Raw genomic sequence first — 27,524 nt, forward strand, 5'->3', positions numbered from 1 at the left:
AAATATAACTCATGTTTCCAAATGACGTCGTTTGGAGCCCAAATCGAAAATCCAGATCAATTTATATCTACTTTCAAAGTAAAAGGGCAAATTTATCATAGAGCAGGGTCCCTTCTACCATTCTCAGGCGAGAATCATAAATTTTTACAATTGTACTTCATCAGTGATAGAAATTCTGAATTGAATGCACGTTGCAAAATTTCTCCCAACGTTGAAAGGACAATCGTTTCCCAATTGCAACATCTTTTCCACGAAAATAATAATTTAGTGCGTCTGTTCAAAACAGCCATCGATTTGATGCCTACTGATACGCATAAAATTGTTATTTCCGCTGACAAAACGCCTCCTGGCCAAAATGTGCGTAGATACAATGCTCCAACTATCGACGAAGTGGCAATCGTTATGGTCGGTGATCAGTTTTTACCTCGAGATATTATTCTTCATAAGCGAAACGCTCAGTTGTTAAGAATTGCTGAAACTCATCGATGCTACGATGCCCTACAATATCCTATCATTTTTTGGGATGGAGCCGACGGCTATCACTTTAATATTAAATTAGTGAGTCCAGCCACTAACAAAGAAATGAATAAGAAATGCAGTGCAATGCATTATTATTCCTATAGACTAATGATTCGGCAGGATGAAGAAGATTATATTTTAAAATGCCGTGAATTGTTTCACCAATTCGTCGTTGATATGTATGCTAAAATTGAATCAGAACGTTTGCTATATATCCGCCTGAATCAGACCAAGCTCCGCTCTGAACAATACATTCATTTGCGAGATGCAGTTATAAATGACGGTAATACCACAAACGTTGGAAGATTAATAATTTTACCTTCGTCATATGCTGGCAGTCCCCGTCATATGCATGAATATGCTAAAGATGCTATTGCGTATGTTCGTCTCTATGGTCGTCCAGATTTATTTATTACATTTACATGTAATCAATCGAACGAAATTGATGATGTGATTTCCGCTGAAATACCTGATGAAAATGTCGATAAGGGGTTACATGATATTATTGTAAAAAAAATCGCTCGAGGCTCTGGACCAATGCTTGAAAGATTTGCGAGGGAAGTCGAAACCCTTTGGGAGCACATTAATATTGCTTGCGGGAGATTTCAGGCAAACATTACCTATAATACCTAGATCAACTCCTGCAGACGAAATGAATGCTTGCCTGAAAAATTCTAATTTATGGGCACACGTAAAAACATTAAAATTAACTACAAATATGCGTGTCCGATTGCAAAACGATGACTCTGGTCAAACATTTTCAGATCAATTGCTGGCACTTGGAAACGGAAAGCTCCCAGTAGACTCAATTTCAGGACGTATACAACTACCTGCTGATTTCTGCAATTTAGCGACGTCTAAAAATGAATTGATTGAAAAAGTATTTCCGAATATTCTAAACAATTATAAAAATAATAAATGGCTAAGTGAAAGAGCGATTCTCGCACCCAAAAATATAGACGTCCACGAAATCAACAATATGTTTTGACCAAGATTCGAGACCAGGCAGTCCTTTACAAGTCAGTCGACACAGTTTTGGAACCAAATGAAGCGGTTAATTATCCATCTGAATTTTTAAATTCCGTGGATGTTTCAGGGTTTCCACCACACGTGCTACAACTAAAAATAGGCGTACCAATAATACTTTTAAGAAATATCAACCAACCAAAGCTTTGCAATGGCACGCGACTTGCCGTAAAAAAAAAAAAAATGGAAAACCTAATAGAGGCCACAATCTTGACAGGGCCTTTTGAGGGTGAGGCTGTTCTTATTCTTATTAAGAATGTTGTATATTCGCAATTTTTACGTAGTTTGAAACACATATATAAATCTATCTATATTCATAGGTGGGACACAGGGACACAACTACAATGGCGCGTAACTAATATAGCGCGTAACGACTTACGCGCGCGGGGGGGCTATGGGGGGCGTGAAGCGCCCCACCAGCTAGTATATATATATATATATATATATATATATATATATATATATATATATATATATATATATATATATATATATATATATATATATATATATATATATATATATATATATATATATATATATATATATATATGGGGTGGCTCGGTCGTTATTTGTGTCCCGGTGTCCCGGTCTGTAATGTCATCTTATAATGACGTCATATACAAACCCTTATATACTCATAATGACGCCATATGCAAACCAACAAACAAACAAACTTGCATACATACAACTTATTTTTATATATACAGATATAGTTTCTTTTGTAGTTTTTCTTTTTTTAGTTTTGCAGCTTTTTTAGTCTTTTTAGCATTTTTTCTTTTTAGTTTTTTGCCTTTTTTATTTTTTTCCTTTTTTTAAAGTTTTTTTCTTTTTAGGTTTTTTCATTTTTTAGCTTTTTCGCGCCATATTAGTTACGCGCCATTGTAGTCGTGTCCCCCGGTCGTCATTTATATATCCCCCTGTGCCCCCCGGCGTCCCCGTTGTAGTTGTGTCCCTGTGTCCCGGTCGTCATTTATATTCCCTGTGTCCCGGTCGTTAATTGTGTCCCGGTGTCCCAGTCTTTAATTTCTCTTTGAGTGTCCTGGTTGTCATTTATATTCCCGGTATCCCGGTCGTCATTTGTCTCGGTGTCCCGGTCTGTAATTTCATCAGTCGACACACAAACATGACGTCAGTAGAAAGACACACACACAAACAACTTATTTTTATATATATATATATATATATATATATATATATATATATATATATATATATATATATATATATATATATATATATATATATATATATATATATATATATATATATATATATGTAAAAGGTGATTGGGAGAAACAAAAGCGAAAAACAACACCTTCAGTAAGTGATGTATAAAGCTGACAAGACAAAGTTTCGAGAAGAAACTCTTCTGGGGATTTTCTTCTTGAGAGGGGGGAGTAGATCATTCTTTTAGTAACTTCTAGTAAATCTTACTGGGTTCATCTTCAAACAGGGTGAAAGATCAGAGGAGAAAAATTAATTGAGGTTTGGAAAAGTAACAACAATACCTACAACAGGCGATACATGAAATTCACATTACAGAGGTAAACAAAGGAACATAATCCTGCTTTTTTTTTGGGGGGGGGGGTGAAATATGTGGGCTTTATTTTGTTAATTTCCAATAAATGTTACTGGGTTCATATTCATAAAGAGAGAACGCTTCATCTTCAAAGAAGAAAAAATATTATCGAGGTTTACAAAGAATCATATTACTGAGGCTACAGAAAGAAACTTAACCCTGTTTTTATTTTATTTTAAAATAAAATAAATTATTTAAAATAAAATTATAAAGAATAGAAGGTTGCGTCGTTTTGGTTGATAATGTTTCAATGAGATATAAAATCAATGGAATCGTCAAAAATTTGAAAAAAAAAACAAGCAACGGCGTAAGCCCGACAGATACAGTGTTAATATTTGTTCAATTTAACTTATTTTATTCATTATATTGCTTGATTGAATAACTCTGCGATAAAGCTATGGCGCTTTGGGCCTAAATTTGTGTACAAAATTTTCTATCGAGTAGCTAAAAATTTGGGATGGGGTGGGGGGTATTTGATATTTCCAATTTTTATACTAGCAAACACTAATCGACCTCGTGCTAAGATATCTCAGGACACTTGAGCCCTTTTAACATTTAATTGCTCAATTTTATTATTCAGTTTAATATAATTATTCAATTATTTAATTTTCCATTTCATTCCTTTTTCGTCTCCCATTCATCTGATTCTTTTTTGGCACAGTAATTTTTTGAAAGACTTCACTTTATTTTAGATTATAAATTTAAACAAAACGTCAACATAGTGCATATACTAGGAGGAACGATCACCTAATTTAATTTAAGAGAAGGAATATACTCTTGTTCCCATTTCTTTTCAAATAATGATATTAGCATTCTATGCTTAATTCTCTTGATTCTATTCTCCTCTCGTTAATATCTTTAATGATGTATAAGAAAAAAAAAAAACAGCTCCAAATCCGTATTTTGAGGACCTATCTTCATAGAGGGATAGACAAGGAACAATTTACTATTAAAATAATTTTCTCATCCTCCCATTTAAAACACAGAAGATACCTCCGGCAGTAAAATTTAGCATACTGTAAGTTCATCAGTCATTTTACAGTTAAACATTAATAGATTTCTACGTGAACGCATGTCTTAAATATCCTTAATGACGTCACCGTCATAACAAAAATGACGACAACTAACTTCATGACGTCAGTCAACACACAAACATGACGTCAACCGACAGACAGACCCACACATCCACAGACAACTTATTTTTATATATATAGATATACTAGATGTTGGGGTGGCGCTTCGCGCCACCCCAACACCTAGTTGGTTACACATCTTCTTGTGAACAATCTGAGAAAATCATCCCCTGGCTATGAGCCTAAATATAGGTTCTTTTCAAAATGAAGAGCAATGCCATTGACACCGAGGTACAATTTTCAGACGGCTCAAGATTTATCAATCAAATATTAGTATGTTAGAGTTACATATTCCATAACTCTCAAACCATAACCATGAAAAATAACGTATTTAGGTGGTACAAATTTCCTTCGAAAAACATTATGAGGAAAAAGAGGGCTAAGCCAGTGTTACCACCTGGAGCAGCATGACCACGATTCTCTTTTATATTAGAAAAGTTGTCGTTCCTTTTCCAACAAACCTAACGTCAATTGAGCTTTTAATTATACGGTTGTAAAGTATTTAAAAGTTTTTGCACATTAGAAAGGTTTCTTTTAATTGAATATGCCAGGCGTGAACTTAAAGAACTTTTTAATATCATAATTTGGTAAAAAAAGTAAACTTTCAAAAACACGGTAGTCTTTACGCCAGCTTACAAGCAGCAGAACTTCAACAAGAAAAGAGAGAAGATAAGCAAAAAGTTAAACATAAAAATGACTTTCCGATTTTCTAACCGGTTTTTAAGCATGGATAAAGCACTTCATTAGTGTAATTGAAGATGGCTCTACCGTTCAGTCCATAAATCTAGAATCTACACTAAAAATCGAGTTAAGGACGAACATTGACACGTCGAATCTAAAGGTGATGTCAGATTTTTTCTATCTGCTGTACTTTCTGAGATACTACCAAGTATTTATAGGCATAGAAAACAGTTTTCTCCGAACAAAACTTAGTAAAGACATACTGAAACTAAAAAACATAGTATTTGAAAGGCCGCCCACTTTCCACCGCCTGGTGTAAATCGGAGGGAGCACCATATATATGCAGCACCATATATGCAGCAATGTCCACCACGAACGTCAGAGTCCCCACAACGCTTGGCATTCTTTGGTCAAGCTTGGCACGTGTCACCTAGCGTAAGTAGCTTCTGAAAGTCAGCAAAACCTCGCTAGGATCTACTATCCACGTCCAGCTAAAAAACAAGTTGTAAATGTGGAAAAAAACTTGCTTCGGAATTTCCTGCTTTTTTTTTGTCCACGGAGGAATTTTCTATGGGAAGGGAGGTGTCCAGGGGGTGAACTTGTCTGGAGAAATTTTACTCTGGGGGAATTTGCCAGAATTCCTATACAAAATTCTTTTAAATATCTTGCTTTCTCTTTTCCGTCTAAATTTTACAAATTGTGACAACATACTAAAAACTTCTGCATTGTTATCTACTTACTCAGTTCTAAAAATGGCAAATATTCGGCGATTTTCTTAAAAACTTGAAAAATGCATACACAAGTTTTTGGATAGGTTAGCTCTGCCCCCCCCCCTTCACTTATCATTAACAAAAAAACTTATTTATAAAAAGGCTCTCTCTCTCCTGAAGTACAATATAGGTCAGCTCACAATCCCAACTGTTTTTAAATTTTTAGAAAAAGAAAAAAAATATCGAAAAAAAGGAACTTCCAATTATCCTGAGACCTGAGGGATAAACGAGACTGAAGGATATAATATCAAATTAGACCAATCAATCGATCTTATATTGTTTAAGAATATGTTAAATATAACTTTTAACAAAAATTGTTACATAGTACCTTTTGAAATGCGAAATATTTTAAGAAATGCTCAAACACATTACGGGTTAACAAATAATGTATTTCGGAAAAAAATAAGAAGACTATCAAACAGTTCGTGGTAACGAACTGTAGTAAGGAGCGACCCGGCTCAATAGTAAACGAAACTCTAAAAAACGGAATTTCGATGCTAAAAGATATATAAAAAGAATCGGATTTTTATTCTGATTTCAAATATATAAGTTTCATCAAATTTAGTCTTTGTCATCAAAAGTTACGAGCCTGAGAAAATTTGCCTTATTTTGGAAAATAGGGGGTAACACCCCCTAAAAGTCATAGGATCTTAACGAAAATTACACCATCGCATTCAGCGTATCAGAGAACCCTATAGCAAAAATTTCAAGGTCCAATCTACAAAAATGTGGAATTTCGTATTTTTTGCCAGAAGACAAATCACGGGTGCGTGTTTATTTGTTTTTTTTTTTTTTCCCAGGGGTCATCGTATCGACCAAGTGGTCCTAGAGTGTTGCAAGAGGGCTCAGTCTAACGGAAATGAAAAGTTCTAGTGCCCTTTTTAAGTGACCAAAAAAATTGGAGGGCACCTAGGCCCCCTCCCACGCTCATTTTTTCCCCAAAGTCAACGGATCAAAATTTTGAGATAGCCATTTTGTTCCGCATAGTCGAAAACCATAATAACTATGTCTTTGGGGATGACTTACCCCCCAAAGTCCCTGGGGGAGGGGCTGCAAGTTACAAACTTTGACCAATGTTTACATACAGTAATGGTTACTGGGAAGTGTACCGACGTTATCAGGGGGATTTTTTTGGTTTGGGTGTGGGGTTCAAGGGAGGGGGGTATATGGGAGGATCTTTCCTCGGAGGAATATTTCATGGGGGAAGAGAAATTCAATGAAAAGGGCGCAGGACTTTCTAGCATTACTATAAAAAAAACAATGAAAATATAAACATGAAAAAGTTTTTTCAATTGAAAGTAAGGAGAAGCATTAAAACTTAAAAAGGAACAGAGATTATTACGCATATGAGGGGTTCTAAAAATACTGTAGCATAAAGAGCGAGGTATTTAGGAGGAGATAAACACTTCACTCTTTATGCTAAAATTTTTTTAAATAATTTCAACTATTTATTCTACGGCCTTTCTGATTCAGGGGTCATTCTTAAAGAATTGGGATAAAACAAGATTTAGTGTGAAGAGCGAGGTATTAACGAGGGGACCAACCCCCTCATATATATAATCAAAAATATAAGAATATAAAAGTTTGTTACGTAAGTTAATTCTTAAGTTACGTATTTTTTTTTTACTAATAAAAACGTTCGTTAAAAATAAAAGATCTAGTTGCCTTTTTAAGTAACCGACAAATTGGAGGGCAACTAGACCTCCTTCCCCACCCGTTATTTCTCAAAATCGTCTGATCAAAACTAAGAGAAAGCCATTTAGCCAAAAAAATAATTAATATGCAAATTTCATTTTAATAATTTATGTACGGAGAGCCAAAATCAGACATGTATTAATTCAAAAACTTTCAGAAATTAAATAAAAAAAACAAGTTTTTTTAAATGTAAGTAAGGAGCGACATTAAAACTTAAAACGAACAGAAATTACTCCGTATATGAAAGGGGCTTTTCCTCCTCGACACCCCGCTCCTTGCGCTAAAGTTTGATTCTTTCTCGTAACTCTACTTTTTAAAACAATAAAAAACTTCAGCGTAAGGAGCGGGGTGTCGAGGAGGAAAAGCCCCTTTCATATACGGAGTAATTTCTGTTCGTTTTAAGTTTTAATGTCGCTCCTTACTTTCATTTAAAAAAACTTGTTTTTTTATTTAATTAATGAGAAAAGGACGAATAATTTGTAATATAATCAACAATTGGATCCGTCATTTTGGCGAAGATTCAATAGGCCTATTATCCACTTCGACAGAAATCTTGGGGAACATTAAAATTAAGGATATCCAGGACCTTTTTCAGACAGTTCGTGGTAACGAACTGTAGTAAGGAGCGACCCGGCTCAATAGTAACCGAAACTCAAAAAATGAAAATTTTATACCAATAGTTACATCAAAAGAATCGTATTTTTACGCTGATTCTAAATATATAGGTTTCATCAAGTTTATTTTTTGGTTTACTCATCAAAAGTTACGAGCCAGAGGAAATTTGCCTTATTTTAGAAAATAGGGGGAAACATCCCCTAAAAGTCAAAGAATCTTAACGAAAATCACACCATCAGATTCAACGTATCAGAGAACCTTAATGCAGAAGTTTCAAGCTCCTATCTACAAAAATGTGGAATTTTGTATTTTTCCCCAGAGGACAGATCACGGATGCGTGTTTATTTGTTGTTTTTCTTTTTTTTCCCCAGGGGTGATCGTATCGACCCAGTGGTCCTAAAATGTCACGAGAGTGCTCACTCTAACGGAAAATAAAAGTTATAGTGGTCTTTTTAAGTGACCAAAAAATTGGAGGGCACCTAGGCCCCCTCCTACGCTCATTTTTCCCAAAGTCACTAGATCATAATTTTTGAGATAGCCATTTTGTCTAGCATAGTCGAAAAACCTAATAATTATGTCTCTGGGGACGACTTAATCCCCCACAGTCCACGGGGGAGGGGCTACAAGTTACAAACTTTGACCATTGTTTACATATAGTAATGGTTATTGAGACGTGTACAGACGTTTTCAGGGGGACTTTCTCACGTTAAAGGGGAGTCGGGGGAGGGGGTTCCGTGGGATGATCGGTCCATGGGGGATTTTATCATGAGGGAAGAAAATTTCCATGAAGGGGCCGCAGGATTTTCTAGCATTATTTAAAAAAAAAGAAAGAAAATAAATAAATAAAAAAACGTTTTTCAGTAGAAGTAAGGAGCAGCATTAGACCCTAAAACAAACAGAAATTATTACGCATATAAGGGGCTCGTCTCCTCCACAATACCTCAATCTTTACGCTAAAGTTTTTTAGTAATTTGAACTATTTATTCTACGGCCTTTGTGATTCAGGGGTCATTCTTAAGGAATTGGGACCAAGTTGAAGCTTTAGTGTAAAGAGCGAAGTATTGAGGAGGGGGAGAACCCCCTCATATACATAATAAAAAGATACAAATATGGAATTTCGTTACGTAAGTTAATTCGTAAGTTATGTATATTTATTACCAATAAAAATGTTCGTAAAAAAATAAGAAGTTCTGATTTCCTTTTTAAGTAGCCAAAAATTGAAGTGCAACTAGGCCTCCTCCTTCACCCCTTTCTTATCAAAACCTTTCGGTCAAAACTATGAGAAAACCATTTAGCCCCCCCAGAAAAATATGAAAATTCCGTTTTAATTATTCGTGTGCGGTGAGCCAAAATCAAAACATGCATTAATTAAAACCCGTTCAGAAATTAAATAAAAAAACAGCTTTTTTAACTGCAAGTAAGGAGCGGCATTAAAACTTAAAACGAACAGAAATTATTCCACTTATTTTCCATAGAAATTATTCCACTTATTCCACCCTTTTCATAAACGGAATAATTTCTGTTCGTTTTAAGTTATAATGTCGCTCCTTACTTGCAGTTGAAAAACTTGTTTTTTAATTTAATCAACCAAAGAAACAAATATTGAGCGTGCATAATCCGTGTCAGGGGATTCAACAATAAGAATAATTAAATAATCAATTAAATAATAAAAACAAGCAATAATGATATTTTAGGATAAATTAATTTTCAGGCTGAAGATTATAATAAAGTATTCTAGTTTGTAACCAAAACTGATCATAAAACAGGATCGTTCCATATTAAACTGAATTAAGAAAAAAAATTAACTTATGAGAACTCTTTTTTCAAAATAGATTCACCAAAAATCCGATATTTTGGTATCAACAGTAAAACGTTACGAGAATTTCCATTTCCCCTGGAAAGTTCAATTCTACACATGGACTGGGCAGTATCCAGGATTTTTTTCCAGGGTCAAAAGAAAAATTCGGTGGGGGTTTGACATTTTTTTTTTGAAGTAACAAAATTTTTTTTATATTAATTTTTGTTACGTTTTCATGAGCCGGACAGTTTTTTTTTTGGGGGGGGGGGGTGGGTCAAACCCCCTGGATAAGGATCAAACCCCCTGAAATTTCCGACTACCAAAATAGAATGTGATAAATGCGAGAAATTTTCGGTTATTTGGATTTACTTTTGACAAGAGTGACGTTGGTCGGCCAGCTAAAAAACAAAAAAAAAACTCCAGAATTATCTACCTTTTCTTGTAATCACAATATAATCTTATTTACAGAACGTTGTGAAGTGATTTTATGCTCATCCCTGATTTTCCAGGGGGGCCAAGCTTCCACCACAAAGGGCCCTTTTCCGGCCATAATTATCCATTATGTCCAACATAATCCATTCTGTTCAAATGATTTGAACTAACTGCACGCCTATTAGCCAAAGAGCGTAATTACCTGACGACCCTTGGGGAAATTACACTATTTGCTATTAATCATTGTAAACTTTGAAAGTAGGTTAGATTCATAATAAAAGTCTCAAGTTCTGTCAAATGCCCCATGCCCACCACAAGATTTGGCCCAAATGGCGCCTCTGTGCTCTCTTGATTTAGGTATTGTTCATCTGCTACGACTATTTCTGTTGATCCACTTTTCCATTCACTTTCAGAAGTTTGTTATTAAGTAAACTCGTCTTTTTCACTCTGATCATTCTTCTCATCATCTCCGAAATTGGTATAGTCTAAACTCCCCCTTCTCTGTCAACAAAACCTTATTTTGATGCCTTGATTGCACAAAATTTAGGCGAAAACCTATTTAGGCAAATTTAGGCGAAATTTAGGCTTTGATTGCACAAAATTTAGGCGAAAACCTTATGACCTCAAATTCACACACCTAGAACTTCTATGCGGCTCAAAATTGAGCCAAAAGTCCAAAATCAAATTCTCGTTTAGCATTTGAAGATATGCCAAGAATATATGCATTATTTTAAGTTTTAGAAAACATGTTTTCTATTAGTGTTAGAAGTCATCAGAAGTTGTCAGAAGTCATCACAAGGCATCCCCTTCGAACTCCCCCCAAACACTCAAGGTCTTCCAGCCCTTCTCCAACAATACCAACGATAGTGGAAATCAAATCTGGTTGCTTCAATAGCTGAAGTGGAAATTTATAAAACCATATATATATATATATCTATCTATATATATAAAAATAAGTTGTCTGTGTGTGGATCTGTGGATCAGGTGACGTCATGTTTGTCCGCATATGACGTCTGAATTATTTCACACTAATACAAAAGAAGAAAAAAACTAAAAAAGGTAAAAACTACAAAAAAAAAACAAAAAGAAAAAAAAACTAAAAAAGCTAAAAAACTAAAAAAAACTAAAAAAAGGTAAAAATCTAATAACTAAAAAAAACTGAAAAAAATAAAAAAAGGCAAAAACTACAAAAAAAATAAAAACTAATAAAAAAAACTAAAAAAGCTAAAAAACTAAAAAAACTAAAAAAAACTAAAAAAAGGTAAAAAACTAAAAAAAACTAAAAACTAAAAAAGAAAAAAACTAAAAAAAAGGAAAAAACTGAAAAATAAAAGAGAAAAAGAAAACTAAAAAAATATGAATAAATATATATAAAAATAAGTTGTTTGTGGGTTATGTCTGTCTGTCTGTCTGTCGAGTGACGTCGTGTTTGTCCGCATATGACGTCTGAATTATGTCACACTAATACAAAAGAAGAAAAAAAACTAAAAAAGGTAAAAACTACAAAAAAAACTAAAAAGAAAAAAAACTAAAAAAGCTAAAAAACTAAAAAAAACTAAAAAAAGGTAAAAAACTAAAAACTAAAAAAAACTGAAAAAACTAAAAAAAGGCAAAAACTAAAAACTAATAAAAAAACTAAAAAAGCTAAAAAACTAAAAAAACTAAAAAAACTAAAAAAAGGTAAAAAACAAAAAAAAACTAAAAACTAAAAAAGAAAAAACTAAAAAAAAGGAAAAAACTGAAAAATAAGAGAAAAAGAAAACTAAAAAAATATTAATAAATATAAAAAATATAAATATAAATATAATATAAATTAGCAATCAACAAAGCACCGAGACACAAATGACGACCGGGACACAGGGAGTATAAATGACGACCAGGACATAAGTAAAAAAAAGAAACTAAAAAAACTAAAAAAATGGTAAAAACTACAAAAAAACTAAAAACTAATAAAAAAACTAAAAAATCTAAAAATCTAAATAAACTAAAAAAGAAAAAAAAGAAAAAAGGAAAAAAATAAAGGAGAAAAACAAAACTAAAAAACGAATGTATATACAGACCGGGACACCGGGATACAAATGACGACCGGGACACAGGGAATATAAATGACGACCGGGACAAAGGGACACAACTACAATGGGGACGCCGGGGGGCACAGGGGGATATAAATGACGACCGGGACACCGGGACACAAGGAATATAAATGACGCCCGGGACACTCAAAGAGAAATCACAGACTGGAACACCGGGACACAAATGACGACCGGGACACAGGGAATATAAATGACGACCGGGACACAGGGACATAACTACAAAGGGGACGCCGGGGTGCACAGGGGGATATATAAATGACGATGGCGACTCAGGGAATGGTCGATTAGCAATCACCATCAACAAAGCTCAAGGGCAATCATTAGAATCATGAGGTATAGATCTGAATACGGATTGTTTTCCCATGGACCATTATATGTTGCATGTTCAAGAGTCGGTAAACCTGAAAATCTATTTATATGCACAGACAATGGGACAGCAAAGAATGTTGTATATTCGCAAGTTTTACGTAGTTAAAAACATATATATATATATATATATATATATATATATATATATATATATATATATATATATATATATATATATATCTATCTATCTATATTCACAGGTGGCACATAGGGACACAACTACAATGGCGCGTAACTAATATGGCGCGTAACGACTTACGCGCGCGGGGGGGCTTGGGGGGGGGCGCGAAGCGCCCCCACCAACTAGGTGTTGGGGTGGCGCGAAGCGCCACCCCAACAGCTAGTATATATATATATATCTGAACAAATTAGAATAAATTCTGGAAATCAGTTTTTAATGAAAAACAGTTTCAAATAGATTCGTGCGATTTTTGGTAGCAGCAGGTATCAAATCATAAGCAGCAAAATAAAGCTGTCTAAGTAAAGAGCGGTATGGGCATAGTGATTATTTATTAGTATTATTATTTTTTAGACCAGGGCACTTGAAAAAGAAGGAGTTATCGTTGTAACTTTAAAAGGGGCTCATTCGGTTGGAAATCAAAAGTTCTTGTGTCCTTTTTAAGAGTCAAAAGTTATTAGAGGCCAACCAACCCACCCCCACGCCAATCATTTCCCCAAACACATCCAATTAAAATATTAAGATAGCCATTTTGTTCATAGTGGTTGAAAGGTCCAGTAATTATGTCTTTGATGATGACAAACCCCCTCCCTCGCACAGCCCTCCGGGCATGGGTATAAGTTATAACAGTTGCCAATCTAATATTTATTGGAGTTTGCCAATATGTATGTTTAATAGTTAGCCAATGTAATATTTATGGAAGGGGTGGTCGTATAAACTTCAGAGGAGGCCCATAAAACATTAAATTAGAAGTTTTTGTGGACCATTTAAAACTCAAAAGTGATCAAAGGGCAACTAGCCCCTCCCCCCTGTCCTTTTTACCGGGACTAAGGACAGTAGAAAGAAAAAATAAAACTAAAACGACGTGAATATTTCGCCTGTAAGAAAACAAGGCGTCTTCAACGCTGATAAAACAAAGATAAAAACTAAAATAACCTAAAACAAATAAACCAAAAATCAATAAATAAAAACAGCCAAATCAATATATACAATTATCGCAACCGATCTTATAGGTCAAGGAAACTAATGGAGTTACTTCGATGAGAACGCCATAGCTATCAGTTGCTTTGGCGTTCTAAAAAATCCTAAAGAAGAGTATATTATTCCTTGAATATTTTGTACTGGACTATAAAACCTGTTCCTTAGACCAGTCAAAACAGTTGAAAAAACCTTCTTTGTGGTGCCTATATTCCCTATATTTGAAGAAGAAGAAAAAATTTTATATCGACGTTGATTCTTGTAATTTTAGCTCACGACTGATTTATGTTTTTCTTAACTGCTTCCAAAGAAAAATAAAATTACTGTAACTAGAAGTAAAACAGAAAAGATTTCTTTAATTTAAAATACTTTCCTTGGAAGTTTATTTTTTCTAAACTGGGAAACCAAAAGATAAATACAAACGGGTACTACAATTGCTTCAAGAAAAATAAAGATAAGTTACAGGAAATCTCTGTTCCCACACAAAAAAAAAAACAACTTCTTTTTTAGGACAGGAGAGATTAGTCTGCTGGGAAAGAGGAATATATTCCCTCAAGAAAGGACCACAATTAGCTTTCGGGGTGTTTTTAACTCATTGAGACTCAGAAAAGTAAGAGAAGAAGTCTAGTTACTTGATTAATAGGACATAGAGTAAAACAGAAAATTACACAAATCCAAAAGATTTTTTAGGAGACTTAATGTTTAATAGCCACGTTTGGACTGGAACAAGAATCAATATCAAAAAGGAAAATAAAGATCTTTGGTTTGTACTGCAAGTACGGCTACAATTAACACTCTTTTTCACGGAGCTTGGGATTATTCAGCTGTGATAGAAAGCTGCAATTTTATAAGCGTATTAAAAGACAATATACCGAAAACAACAAATCCTACAAGCAAAAAAGAAATTAAAACGAGGAAAACTGTCAACCAGTGACACGGAAACTACGAAAAAACAACCAATTTCAACAAAGACCTATGCCAAATCGTTCTCAAATCACAAAAAACGCCCTGTTGATCATGGTACTCAAAATCGTGGTTGCTGCAGTAACTGCAACCTAAACCTAATAAAACTGAACGAATCAAGGTCAAACTTAACATTACTTTCCATGGAATTCGGGATAATCCAGCTGTGAAGATTCATCAAGTCTTCAAGAAAACTACAAGACATCTATTTCACATGTGAATTAAAAGACAAAATGACGAACAATGGTTATTGATTTTTTAATTTGAATAAAAACAGGATGGCAAAACTAAGTTCTATGACTACATTGATTAAACATGATAAATGAACAAGAGCTAAGAGCTCATATGGCACTTGTGACGAGGTCGGAAGAGCCGAGAGCTCATATGGTACGAGGTCGGAAGAGCCAAGAGCTCATTAAGATCTGGTCACCCTTTCGTAAGTTACAAATACCTCAATTTTCAAAATTACCTCCCCCCTCCCAATTCCACCAAAGAGAGCAGATCCGGTCCAGTTATGTCAGTCACGTATCTTAGACAGGTTTCTATTCTTCCCATCCAGTTTCATCCTGATCTCACCGCTTTAAGTATTTTCTAAGATTTCCGGTCCCCCCAACTGCCCCCCCCCCCCAATTACGTTTGATCCGGTTGAAATTTAAAATAAGATATCGGAGTTACGAGGTCCTTCTAAATATGAAGTTTCATGAAGATCCGATCACTCCTTCGTAAGTTAAAAATACGTTATTTTTCTTATTTTTCAGAATTACCCCCCCCCCCCGCAATTGAGCGGATCCGTTCCAATTATGTAAATTACGTATGCAAGACTTTTGCTCATTTTTCCAACCAAGTTTCATCCCAATCCCTCCAATCTAAGCGTTTCCCATCATTTTAGGTCTCCCCACCCCAACTTCCCCCAATGTCACCAGATCCGGTCAGGATTTAAAATAAGAGCTTTGAGCCACGATATCCTTCTAAAAATCAAATTTCATGGAGATCCAATCACCCGTTCGTAAGTTAAAAATACCTCATTTTTTCTAATTTTTCAGAATTAACCCCCCCCCCCCCCCCAACTACCCAAAAGAGAGCGGATCCTTTCTGTTTATGTCAATCATCTATCTAGGACTTGTGTTTATTTTTCCCACCATGTTTCATCCCGATCCCTCCACTCTAAGTGTTTTCCAAGTTTTAGGTTTCCCCCTCCCAACTCCCCGCCCCCATCACCATATCCGGTCGGGATTTAAAATAAGAGCTCTAAGACACGATATCCTTCTAAACATCAAATTTCATTGAGATCCGATCACCCGTTCGTAAGTTGAAAATACCTCATTTTTCTAATTTTTAAGACTTACTCCCCCCCTCCCAACTACCCCAAAGAGAGCAAATCAATTCCGATTATGTCAATCATGTATCTGGGACTTGCGCTTATTTTTCCCATCAAGTTTCATCCCGATCCCTCTAGTCTAAGTGTTTTCCAAGATTTTAGGTTTCCCCCTCCAACTCCCCCCAATGTCATCAGACCCAGTCGGGATTTAAAATAAGAGCTCTGAGACACAATATCATTCCAAACATCAAATTTCATTAAGATCCAATCACCCGCTCATAAGTTAAAAATACTTCATTTTTTCTATTTTTCCGAATTAACCGGCCCCTTCTCCCCCCCAGATGGTCAAATCGGGAAAACGACTATTTCTAATTTAATCTGGTCCGGTCCCTGATACGCTTGCCAAATTTCATCGTCCTAGCTTACCTGGAAGTGCCTAAAGTAGCAAAACCGGGACTTTAGGTTTTCCCCCTCCAACTCCCCCCAATGTCATCAGATCCGGTCGGGATTTAAAATAAGAGCTCTAAGACACAATATCATTCCAAACATCAAATTTCATTAAGATCCAAATACCCGCTGATAAGTTAAAAATACTTCATTTTTTCTATTTTTTGCGAATTAACCGGGCCCCCACCCCCCCCCCAGATGGTCAAATCGGGAAAACGACTATTTCTAATTTAATCTGGTCCGGTCCCTGATACGCTTGCCAAATTTCATTGTCCTAGCTTACCTGGAAGTGCCTAAAGTAGCAAAACCAGGACAGACAGACCGACCGACAGAATTGGCGACTGCTATATGTCACTTGGTTAATACCAAGTGCCATAAAAACAACAAATCGTAAAGGAGAAAAACGAAATTTAGACAAGGAAAAAAGATGGCACAACTAAGTTCTAACACTACATTGATTAAACATGATAAATGAAAAACAACAAATCGTAAAGGAGAAAAACGAAATTTAGACAAGGAAAAAAGATGGCACAACTAAGTTCTAACACTACATTGATTAAACATGATAAATGAAAAACAACAAATAGTAAAGGAGAAAAACGAAATTTTGACAAGGAAAAAAGATGGCACAACTAAGTTCTAAGACTACATTGATTAAACATGATAAATGAAAAACAACAAATCGGAAAGGAGAAAAACCAAATTTAGACAAGGAAAAAAGATACGTCAAAAGAGAAGGGTGATATTTTGCAAAAAAACTATTTTGTTGCAGTAACTACAACCTAATAAAGGACGAATCAGGGTCAAAATTAACATTATTTTCCATGGAATTCGGGATAATTCAGCTGTGAAGATTCATCAAGTCTTCAAGAAAACTACAAGACATCAATTTTACACGTGAATTAAAAGACAAAATGACGAACAATGGATATTGATTAATAATTTGAATAAAAACAGGATGGCACAACTAAATTCTAAGACTACATTGATTAAACATGATAAATGAAAAACAACAAATCGGAAAGGAGAAAAACCAAATTTAGACAAGGAAAAAAGATACGTCAAAAGAGAAGGGTGACATTTTGGAAAAAAAAACCTACTGGTTATAATAATATTAAAAAACAAGAAAAAATGCTGAGTTGAAAGACCTGATCAGTACTCAGAATTGAGGTCAAAATCAACATTTTTTTCCATGAAACCAGGGATTAGTCAGCAGTGATAATTCACTGGGTCTCAGGATAAGCTATGATATATCAATTTCACAGGTGTGTGATGCCTTCCAAATAGCTTGTCGCAGGAGATAGAGAAATTCACCGGTATTACATCAACATTTTCAAAAAGAAACTTAAAACTGCGGTTATAAAATCAAAGTAATATAATGGGATAGTCACGCCGAATTTATTCTAATTTAGCGTAAAGAAAATACCATTTGAAAAAGGACATCCACCGAGGCGTGTTCACTGCTGATAATAATAAAAGACTAGTTTTCCAAACGATTGGAGAGAAGAAAATGAAATGTGTACATTAATTTTCTTTTGTCATCTGTGTTTCACTGGCTGATAATTTCCCTTGTTCGAATAATTGATTCTTCTCTATGATTTTTTATTTTTCAAACAGTTCGTGGTAACGAACTGCAAGTAAGGAGTAATGCGGCTCAATAGTAACCAAAACTATAAAAAAAATGTGTACATTAATTTTCTTTTGTCATCTGTGTTTCACTAGCTGATAATTTCCCTTGTCCGAATAATTGATTCTTCTTCATGATTTTTTTATTTTTTAAACAGTTTGTGGTAACGAACTGTAAGTAAGGAGTGATGCGGCTCAATAGTACCCAAAATATAACAAACAGAGCCTTCTTAACAATAGATATATCAACAGAACAAAATTTTGATGTTGATTCCAAATCCCTAAAATTCCTCAAGTTTAATGTTACCCACCCACAGTTACGAGCCTGAGAAAATTTGCCCAATGATTGAAAAAGGAAACACATTAAAACCACAAAATATCAAGTGATCTTAATGAAAATCCCACCATCAGATTCAGCATATCAGAGAACCCTACTTTAGAGGTTTCAAGCTCCTATATACAAACTGTGGAATTAAAATTTTTGTTTGTCCAGAAGAAAAATCACGGATGCATGTTTATTTGCTTGTTTTCCCTAGGGGTGATCGAACCTCTCCTCACCTTTTATACAGGTTCGAGAAGGCCAATTATCGTTAACAGTCGTTAATTGTGTGTTATTACCTTCAACCAAAAATAACATATAATGACAAGTTAATGCCTTAAAATGCTTATAATGCATGGAAGGTCAATGTAGACCATTCTTCATATAAAGTAATAAAGATTGCTTATAACCATTTGTTACCTATTAATTTGAAACACAAAAAAACGTATAATTGTGTTTTCATTACTGACAATTGCAATTTGGAAGTATTCAGAGCCATGGCAGGTTATGACAGTGATTAAATAAAAAAAAACAAGTTTTTTCAACTGAAAGTAAGGAGCGACATTAAAACTTAAAACGAACAGAAATTACTTCGTATATGAAAGGGGCTGCTTCCTCATCAGCGCCCCGCTCTTTACGCTAAAATTTGACTCTCTCTCTCTCAACTCTTCTTTTTAAAACAGAATAAAACTTTAGCGTAAAGAGCGCGGCGTTGATGAGGAAGCAGCCCCTTTCATATACGAAGTAATTTCTATTCGTTTTAAGTTTTAATGTCGCTCCTTACTTTCAGTTGAAAAAACTTTGGCTCTCCACAGAGAAATAATTATAACGAAATTTGCATATTTTTTTTTTTGGGGGGGGGCTAAATGGCTTTCTCATAATTTTGATCGAATGATTTTGAGAAAAAAAGAGCGGGGGAGGAAGCCTAGTTGCCCTCCAATTTTTTGGTTAATAAAAAAGGCAACTAGAACTTTTAATTTTTTATGAATCTTTTTATTAGTAAAAAATATACGTAACTTATAAATTAGCATACGTAAAGAATTTTTTATTCTCATGTTTTTATTACACATATGAGAGGGTTCGCCCCCTCGTCAGTACCTCTCTCTTTACACTAAATCTTAAATTTTGGCCCAATTCATTAAGAATGACCCCTGAATCACAAAAGCCGCAGAATAAATAGTTGACATTACTAAAAATACTTTAGCGTAAAGAGCGAGGTATTAGGAGGAGCTGAGCCCCTTATATAGGTAATAATTTCTGTTCGTTTTAAGTTTTAATGCTGCTCCTTACTTCCAGCTGAAAAAACCATTTTCATATTTATTTTTTCATTGTTTTTTTTAAATAATGCTAGTAAATCCTGCGCTCCCTTCATGGAAGTTTTCTTCCCCCATGACAAATTCCTCGATGGAAAGTTCCCCCAGTATATCCCCCTCTTTTCAACCCCTCCCCCCAACCAAAAAATCCTCCTGAAAACACCTGTACACTTCCCAATAACCACTACTATATGTAAGCACTGGTCAAAGTTTGTAACTTGTAGCCCCTCCCACGGGGACTGTGGAGGAGTAAGTCGTCCCCAAAGACATAGTTATAAGGTTTTTCGACTATGCTGAATAAAATAGCTATCTCAGAATTTTGATCCGTTGACTTTGGGAAAATATTTAGCGTGGGAGGGGGCCTAGGTGCCCTCCAATTTTTTTGGTCACTTAAAAAGAGCACTAGAACTTTTCATTTCCGTTAGAATGAGCCCTCTCGCAACATTCTAGGACAACTGGGTCGATACGATCACCCCTGGAAAAAAAAAAAAAAAAAAATAAACACGCATCCGTGATCTGCCTTCTGGCAAAAAATACAAAATTCCACATTTTTGTAGATAGGAGCTTGAAACTTTTACAGTAGGGTTCTCTGATACGCTGAATCTGATGGTGTAATTTTCGTTAAGATTCTATGACTTTTAGGGGGTGTTTCCCCCTATTTTCTAAAATCACACAAATTTTCTCAGTCTCGTAACTTTTGGTACGTAAGACTAAACTTGATGAAACTTATATATTTAAAATCAGCATTAAAATGCGATTCTTTTGATGTAGCAATTGGTATCAAAATTCCATTTTTTAGAGTTTTGGTTTCTATTGAGCCGGGTCGCTCCTTACTACAACAGTTCGTTACCACGAACTGTTTGAAATGTGTTTCTTGGGTGAGGTGTTAAAATATCATCCCTAACGAGTCTTTTCACACAAAATTTCCCAACATTTCCGTTTGATTTACATCATAATACAAACGACCATGTAATTTATAATTTTATACTTAAAATGGCTGAATCTTTCTTTAAAACGAAGTTCACTCTCACCACAGAAACCATACCGTATCACTAGCACTAAATATGCAAGATGTATTTTTATATATCACCATGTGATGCCATATCGCCGTGCACCACATATCACTGTGATTGTTAGATGAATCCAAAGATGGCTTACTCTTTTCTTTTCAACAAATTCCACCCTGACCATGGGAACCATAACTTATCACTAATATTAGTTACAAAACCTTATCCCTATGCATTACCAAGAGATTATCAAATCACCATACATCACATGCTGACAGGTGGTTTATTGCTATATTTAAAATGGCTTACTCTTTCTGTCCAAGAAATCAGATCTCTAAGAAAACAATTCAAAACTTACTTTCTTCATTGAAAGTTCTTCTAGGACCTCTGCCCCCCTCAGCATAATCAGAATGAATAGGATTTATTCGGAAACAGGCACCTTGTATCCAACGAGTTTCTGGGTTTAAGACATCCATCAGATGACCTAAAAGGAGTTAAATTCTAAAATATATTACGGAATATATTGCTCAAACTTCTCCTCAAAATAAACTTTATTGCCTAATAAATAACCAGGCTACATTTTGTTGACTAGTCTAAACAAAATTAAAACAATCCCGGGATGGAATGTGTCATATTCATGCCACTGCTGCAAAACCGCACACTTTTCATGAATTTTTGTCTTTCAGGCGAGGGAGCTGACATCTTCCATTGCCCCCTGTTACTTCAAAATAATCTCAGTGGGACGTTCTCCGGTGTAGGTATATTTATGAATAATAGTAACTACTGATAAGAATCAAAGTAGCTTTAGCTTTACTTTTTCCAAAATACAAATTTGAGATTACAGAATATAGGCCACTATGAAATTAGAATCACTAGTGAAATGAATGTCAATATAGTTTACTTGAAAATACTAATAGAAATAAGAAATTATAGTTTACTCTTGCGACCTCAACTATGGCAGGGATCACATTTGAAGTCTCCTTAGAAATAAGACAAAATCCTGAAGAATACCTGTGTAGGTGAATGTCAAAATCCTCCATAAGTGAAGGCCTGGAGTCTCACTCAAAATTAAAGCCCTTAATGGCTTGACTTTACATTTACTCCAATGTAACTATACAAGTATTTCTTGTCCCAGTAAAAAGAGGAAAAGGGTGCTCAATTAAGGGTCTAGTCCTGGAGGTTTTAGCTACTACCACTACTACTTACAGGTCACTGCAGCACCAAGCAAACAGAGGCCAAAAAGGTTATGTAAGCTACTCCTCCATTCCATTTTAACTCATTACCACCTCCAATGTCGTCCAAATTTCGTTTAAATCTTTCCTAATGACTCCTTCCCACCCCATTTAGGAACGACCTACTTTTTGTTTGGCCCCAGCTTGATGGCCAAAAAGCAAAATCTATGGCAATATGCCATCCTTCAACTTTAAGGTATGGTCTATCTGCACACTTTTAAGTGCGGCAAAAATGCACACTTTTCATGAATTTCTGTCTTCCAGATGAGGGGGCTGACGCCTTCCATTCCCCCCTGTTGCTTCAAAATAATCTCAGTGGGACGTTCCTCCTGTGTTGTATATTTATGAGTAATAGCAACAACTATTCAGAATCAAAATAGCTTTAGCTTTACTTTTTCTGAAATATAAATTTGAAATTACAGAATGTAGGCCATTATTAAATTAGAGTCAAAAGTGTGACCGTCAATATAGTTTACCAGAAAATACTATTAAAAATAAGAAGTTATATACATATATATATATATATATATATATATATATATATATATATATATATATATATATATATACATATATATATATATATATATATATATATATATATAGGCTATTATATATAGATAATATATATATATTATATATATATAATATATATTTATATTTATATTATATTATATATATATATATATATATATATATATATATATATATATATATATATATATATATATATATATATATATATATTGTTAGTTCATATTTCTACTTCTTCAGAACCCTTTTAGAAGTCTTCTTTGGTTCCTCCCATTGCCCCCAGGCGACCTGCTTTTTATTTGGTCCCAGAAGGATGGCCTAAAATCAAAATCTATTGCAATAAGCCATTCTTAACCTTTAAGGTGTGGTCTAACTGCACACCTTTAAGTGTGGCAAAATTATGCACTTTTCATAAATTTTTGTCTTCCAGGTGAGGGGGCTGAGTCTGACGCCTCCCACTGCCCCCTGTCGCTTTAAAATAATCTCAGTGGGACGTTCCTCTTGTGTAGGAATATTTATGAATAGTAGTAATTACTTTTCAGAATCAAAATAGCTTTAGCTTTACCTTTTCTGAAATACAAATTTGTAACAGAATGTAGGCCATGATTAGATTAGAATCAAAAGTGAAATGAATGTCAATATAGTTTACTGGAAAATCTAATAGAAAAAAGAGTGAGGGCGAACTTGGGTATGTCCGACCCCTTACTGAGTTTTTTTTCTGCTTAGTTTGGTCCCGAAAGTGTTTTTGAGTTGCTGGTACAATAAAAACTATTTGATGTCGCTCTTGGTCATACTAGTAATATTATGAACAATAAAAAAACTCCTTACTGTTTTTTTACTGTTTAATAAAGTAGGATTGAGCGAAAGAGTCAAACTTTAGCGTAAAGAGCGGGGCGTTGAGAAGGGAACAGCCCCTTTCATACACGGAGTAATTTCTGTTCGTTTTAAGTTTCCATGTCGCTCCTTACTTTCAGTTAAAAAAAACTAGTTTTTTTTATTTAATTTTATTATCGGGGCGAGTCAAGATTGCAGGGCCTAGTGTGCTTCTTGTACAGGCTGGTGACTTGCCAAATTTGGAATGATGCTAGAGTGAAGGAACCAGCTCCAGAAAGCTGCAATGGTCCATCAAAGATGTATTCTTCAATTTTGTCAATTTCATCCTTTTGGGGCCTGTCATATGAATTCTTAGCTTGGCCCAGAGAGCAAAGATATCTTATGCAAACAAGATTTTTGTCATGAAAATCAAGCAGCCTTCCAATATACGAGCCTTGTTGATCATGTTTGCTATCGTATGCGACAGCATAGTACTCATTTAGCTATATTTTTAGCTTCTTTTCTTCCTTTTCTTCATTTTGCCAAAGACATGATAGATGTCAATCTGAGTTGGAACCTAGTGAGACATCAGAGTCTTCACTGGAAAGATCACCTTTTTTTTTCTTGTCAGTTTTGGCCTGAGCATATTCTCTTTTACTTTCTCTTTTTTGCTCTCCTGCTTTTCTTTTTTCTCTTTCTCTATTTGTTCAAGCCCTCTCAAAGCATCTACAGATGTGATCACTTCGGATTCCCAAGCAATTCTCTGCCTACCGGATGTACCGGGTGCTGAGGCATCAAAAGAAGGACAGCGATCTGAGTCTAATAGAAGTTCTTGAATTGAGTTCTCATGCGCATGAGTCGTTTTTGGACTAACCAACACTGAAATAGTGATCTAATTACTTGCAGTATTCACTTTGGATGTCGCTTTTGTTATATGCTGAGTCTCTGATGTCTTTGTCTCAACATAACGTTTTAACTTGGCTGGATCAAACTTCGCCTCGTTAATCATGTTACAGCTGATACGTGCTGGAATAGCGGAATCGTAAATTCCTGTCGTTTAAAATTATTTTTTTTATTAGTGAAGGGGTAATGTAAGTCTCCCAGATCTGACATAAAATTTTCACGAGTCTTTCTTTTGGTATGACGTCACCTGGGTGTGCTCGTTACTAGTTCACGAGTTTCTGCTCATAGGATGATTTCAGTCCTTTGAAAATAGCCCTGTCACATGGCTGCAGAATATCGGATGCATGGGCTGGCAACTTGACGATAGTAACATTCTTTTCTGAAGCGAGCTCCACAAGTACTAAGAATAAATGGTAGCCCAGGCCGTCAAGAATAAGAAGTGCTTTTTCTTTCAACTGAGGCAGGAAAACGCCTAAACAAGTTATAGAAAAATTCAGCTGTCTTCCATTCTTTCATAGTAGCTGAAAAATATCCATCTGGGTGGTCTTTAATGGGTAGCCATGAACTCCAAGTGTTTTTCCCTGAGAAGATTACCAATAGTGGCAGTTTCTCATCTGATGCACTAATACATACAGGAATATGTGTGTTATTCCGCCCATTGGAACCAGTTCGCCACTTTGCTGGTGATCCTATTGCACTAGCGATTTTAAGGCTATCAGGATTGCTACAAAACAAAGTTTTGTCCAAGTTGTACCACTATTCTGGTTTGTCTGAGATGTCAAACTCTTCAACTGTTTTTGAAGCGGGTCATAAAATCCTAGAATGATGAAAGGGTCTGCTTATTGCACAGCCCCCAGGGTTTTCAAGTCACTCAGGCTCCTTAAGCAAGATGTTGTTTTCTTTACTTAAACCCAAACGACCAGGCTCCACCTGGTCTATTCTTTGTAAAATGAGTACTGATTTTGTTTTCATTGATATATCTTTTTAGCTTTGTCTAGAAGCCATTGTTTGGTAAGCCCCATGCCCCACTTTTCCATCACCTTCAGCGAATTTATATATATATATATACATATATATATATATATATATATATATATATATATATATATATATATATATATATATATACATATATATATATATATCATGAAAAGAGAAATCACCAATGCTACAGCACAAACACACAAAAAAAAAAAAAAAAAAAAAAAAAAAAAAAAAAAAAAAAAAAAAAAAAAAAAAAAAAAAAAAAAAAAAAAAAAAAAAAGAGAGACAGAAGGAGAAAAGGAAGACTGTTTTCCTAAATTAGTGATTAATATAGACAAGCACTTGAATGAGGCCTTAACCCTACTCATCCATACAATCACATAGGTCAAACAGCATAGCCACACACAATCAACCATAAAGAATAATCCATGGACAGGCAGTCATGTCGTCAATAAGTATAAGTCGTCATTTACCGAACAATAGAAAAAATAATATAGACAAATAATTCAGAGGCAACACCCAACATAAGGGCTCATCAGGAGAATACACTGGCCTATATAGGGTTTCGCCACTCTAAATTCTCTACCCAGCACAGTGTTGTGGCTACCACAGAATATCCATGGCATCCCCGCGTCAGGTATCACCCCCAAAATACATACCTATGAAAAAAAAAACAGCAAATGTAAAACAACCAAGTAAAACCAAAACAAGCTTATCCTGTTAATATATCCCTCCCTTTAGCAACAATAGGTAAACTAAATATTATAAATTTTACCAAATCACAAATATTAACACATTGCAAAAAACCTGAATGAACTAAACAATTATAGAATTCATCTTTACCATGTGGCTAATTTTTTAAAAAAATGCGCTCAATTAGAAACACAATTCAAAATAAATGGCGCTGTGACAACATTTCTCGAACCTCCGAAATTAGTTAAAAATTTCTTTAAGTATTTCTAGATAATTCTTTTGATATTTATTTAAAAGTTCGTTATAATGAAAACTAAATTTTTTAAATTGACAAGTTAATTTATTTGCAGAAAAACCTCTTGATATCAGTTTTTGGCTTAAGATTTTACATCTATTTTTAAAATCGATATAATTACTACAAATCCTTGCATAACGAAGTAACTGCGAGAAAAACGCTGAATATGTGATATTTGAGTGTATATTACTTTCAGGGAATTGGAGACTAATCACTTCAAAATCAAAATCATCCGTTTTATTATACATTTTAAAACTTAATTTATTATTATCACAAATATTAATATTTAAATCTAAGAAATGATCTTCATGACCAGCGCCATGACTAGGCTCAAGAATAAGCTCTGATGGATATATATTTTTAGAAATATCAATGAAATCCTTACAATTTAAGACCAAAATATCTTTTATTATTTGACAAAGCATGTTTTAAATCAATTGGATTATTCTTATCCATGATATATTTATATTCTAGTTGACTTAAAAACAAGTCAGCTATAAATGGGCTGGCATTCCCCCCCCCATGGGAATTCCCATAATTTGCTTGTACAAATCACCCCCAAATCTTATATAAGTATTGTATAAAACAAATTCCAATAACTCAAAAATCATATCCAAGCTGTAACATCTCAAGTTAACTGTAGTATTAAAGCAGTTTGTCCATATGGCTTTTTTATTATAACTGTCTATTTTTAAGAACCTTTTACTAGATAAGAGGAAAGATTTCTTTATAACAGTTTTTAAATTATCAAACACTTAATTAAGTGATAAATTAGTATACATTGTCGCAAAATCGAAAGACTCAATTCTTTTAGCTGAAACCATTGTTAAAGAATCTATCACCTGCAGTGAATTATTAACACTCCAATATGGATTAAAATTCGAAAATTTTTTAATACCAGAACAATAGGTTTTAAGTTTATTTACAATTTCCTTTAAAATTAAAGAGAGGTCAGTAGCAGCAATGCGGGTTGGACATTTAGCTGCTCCAGCAATAAACCGTGGTTTAGGGGGATTCTTATGAAATTTTACAGTCCAATATAGGAAAGGGAACTTTTTATCATTGTCATTTATTTTAATATTAAAATTTTTAAAAAGTATTTCTTCAGTCTTTTCAATTAAATTCTCATCCTCTATATTTACCTTTTCATAAACATTAGTTGTGCATAACTCCCTTTTTAAGATATCACAATACAGCTTCTGACAAAT

The 27,524-nt window shown here is 34.5% G+C and overlaps 1 protein-coding gene across 1 annotated transcript in view; it reads right to left on the minus strand.

Annotated features, from left to right (window-relative positions):
• Positions 1–27,524, minus strand: part of LOC136037344 (activating signal cointegrator 1 complex subunit 1-like) — a 58,225-nt gene that overhangs the window by 22,550 nt on the left and 8,151 nt on the right. Inside the window, exon 2 of the mRNA XM_065720016.1 lies at positions 21,221–21,346. Within this exon, the coding sequence (XP_065576088.1) occupies positions 21,221–21,338 (118 nt within the window). The 5' untranslated portion in view covers positions 21,339–21,346. The remainder of the gene's footprint in view (positions 1–21,220; positions 21,347–27,524) is intronic.

Source organism: Artemia franciscana, chromosome 16, assembly GCF_032884065.1.
Source record: "Artemia franciscana chromosome 16, ASM3288406v1, whole genome shotgun sequence".
Lineage (NCBI taxonomy): Eukaryota > Metazoa > Arthropoda > Branchiopoda > Anostraca > Artemiidae > Artemia > Artemia franciscana.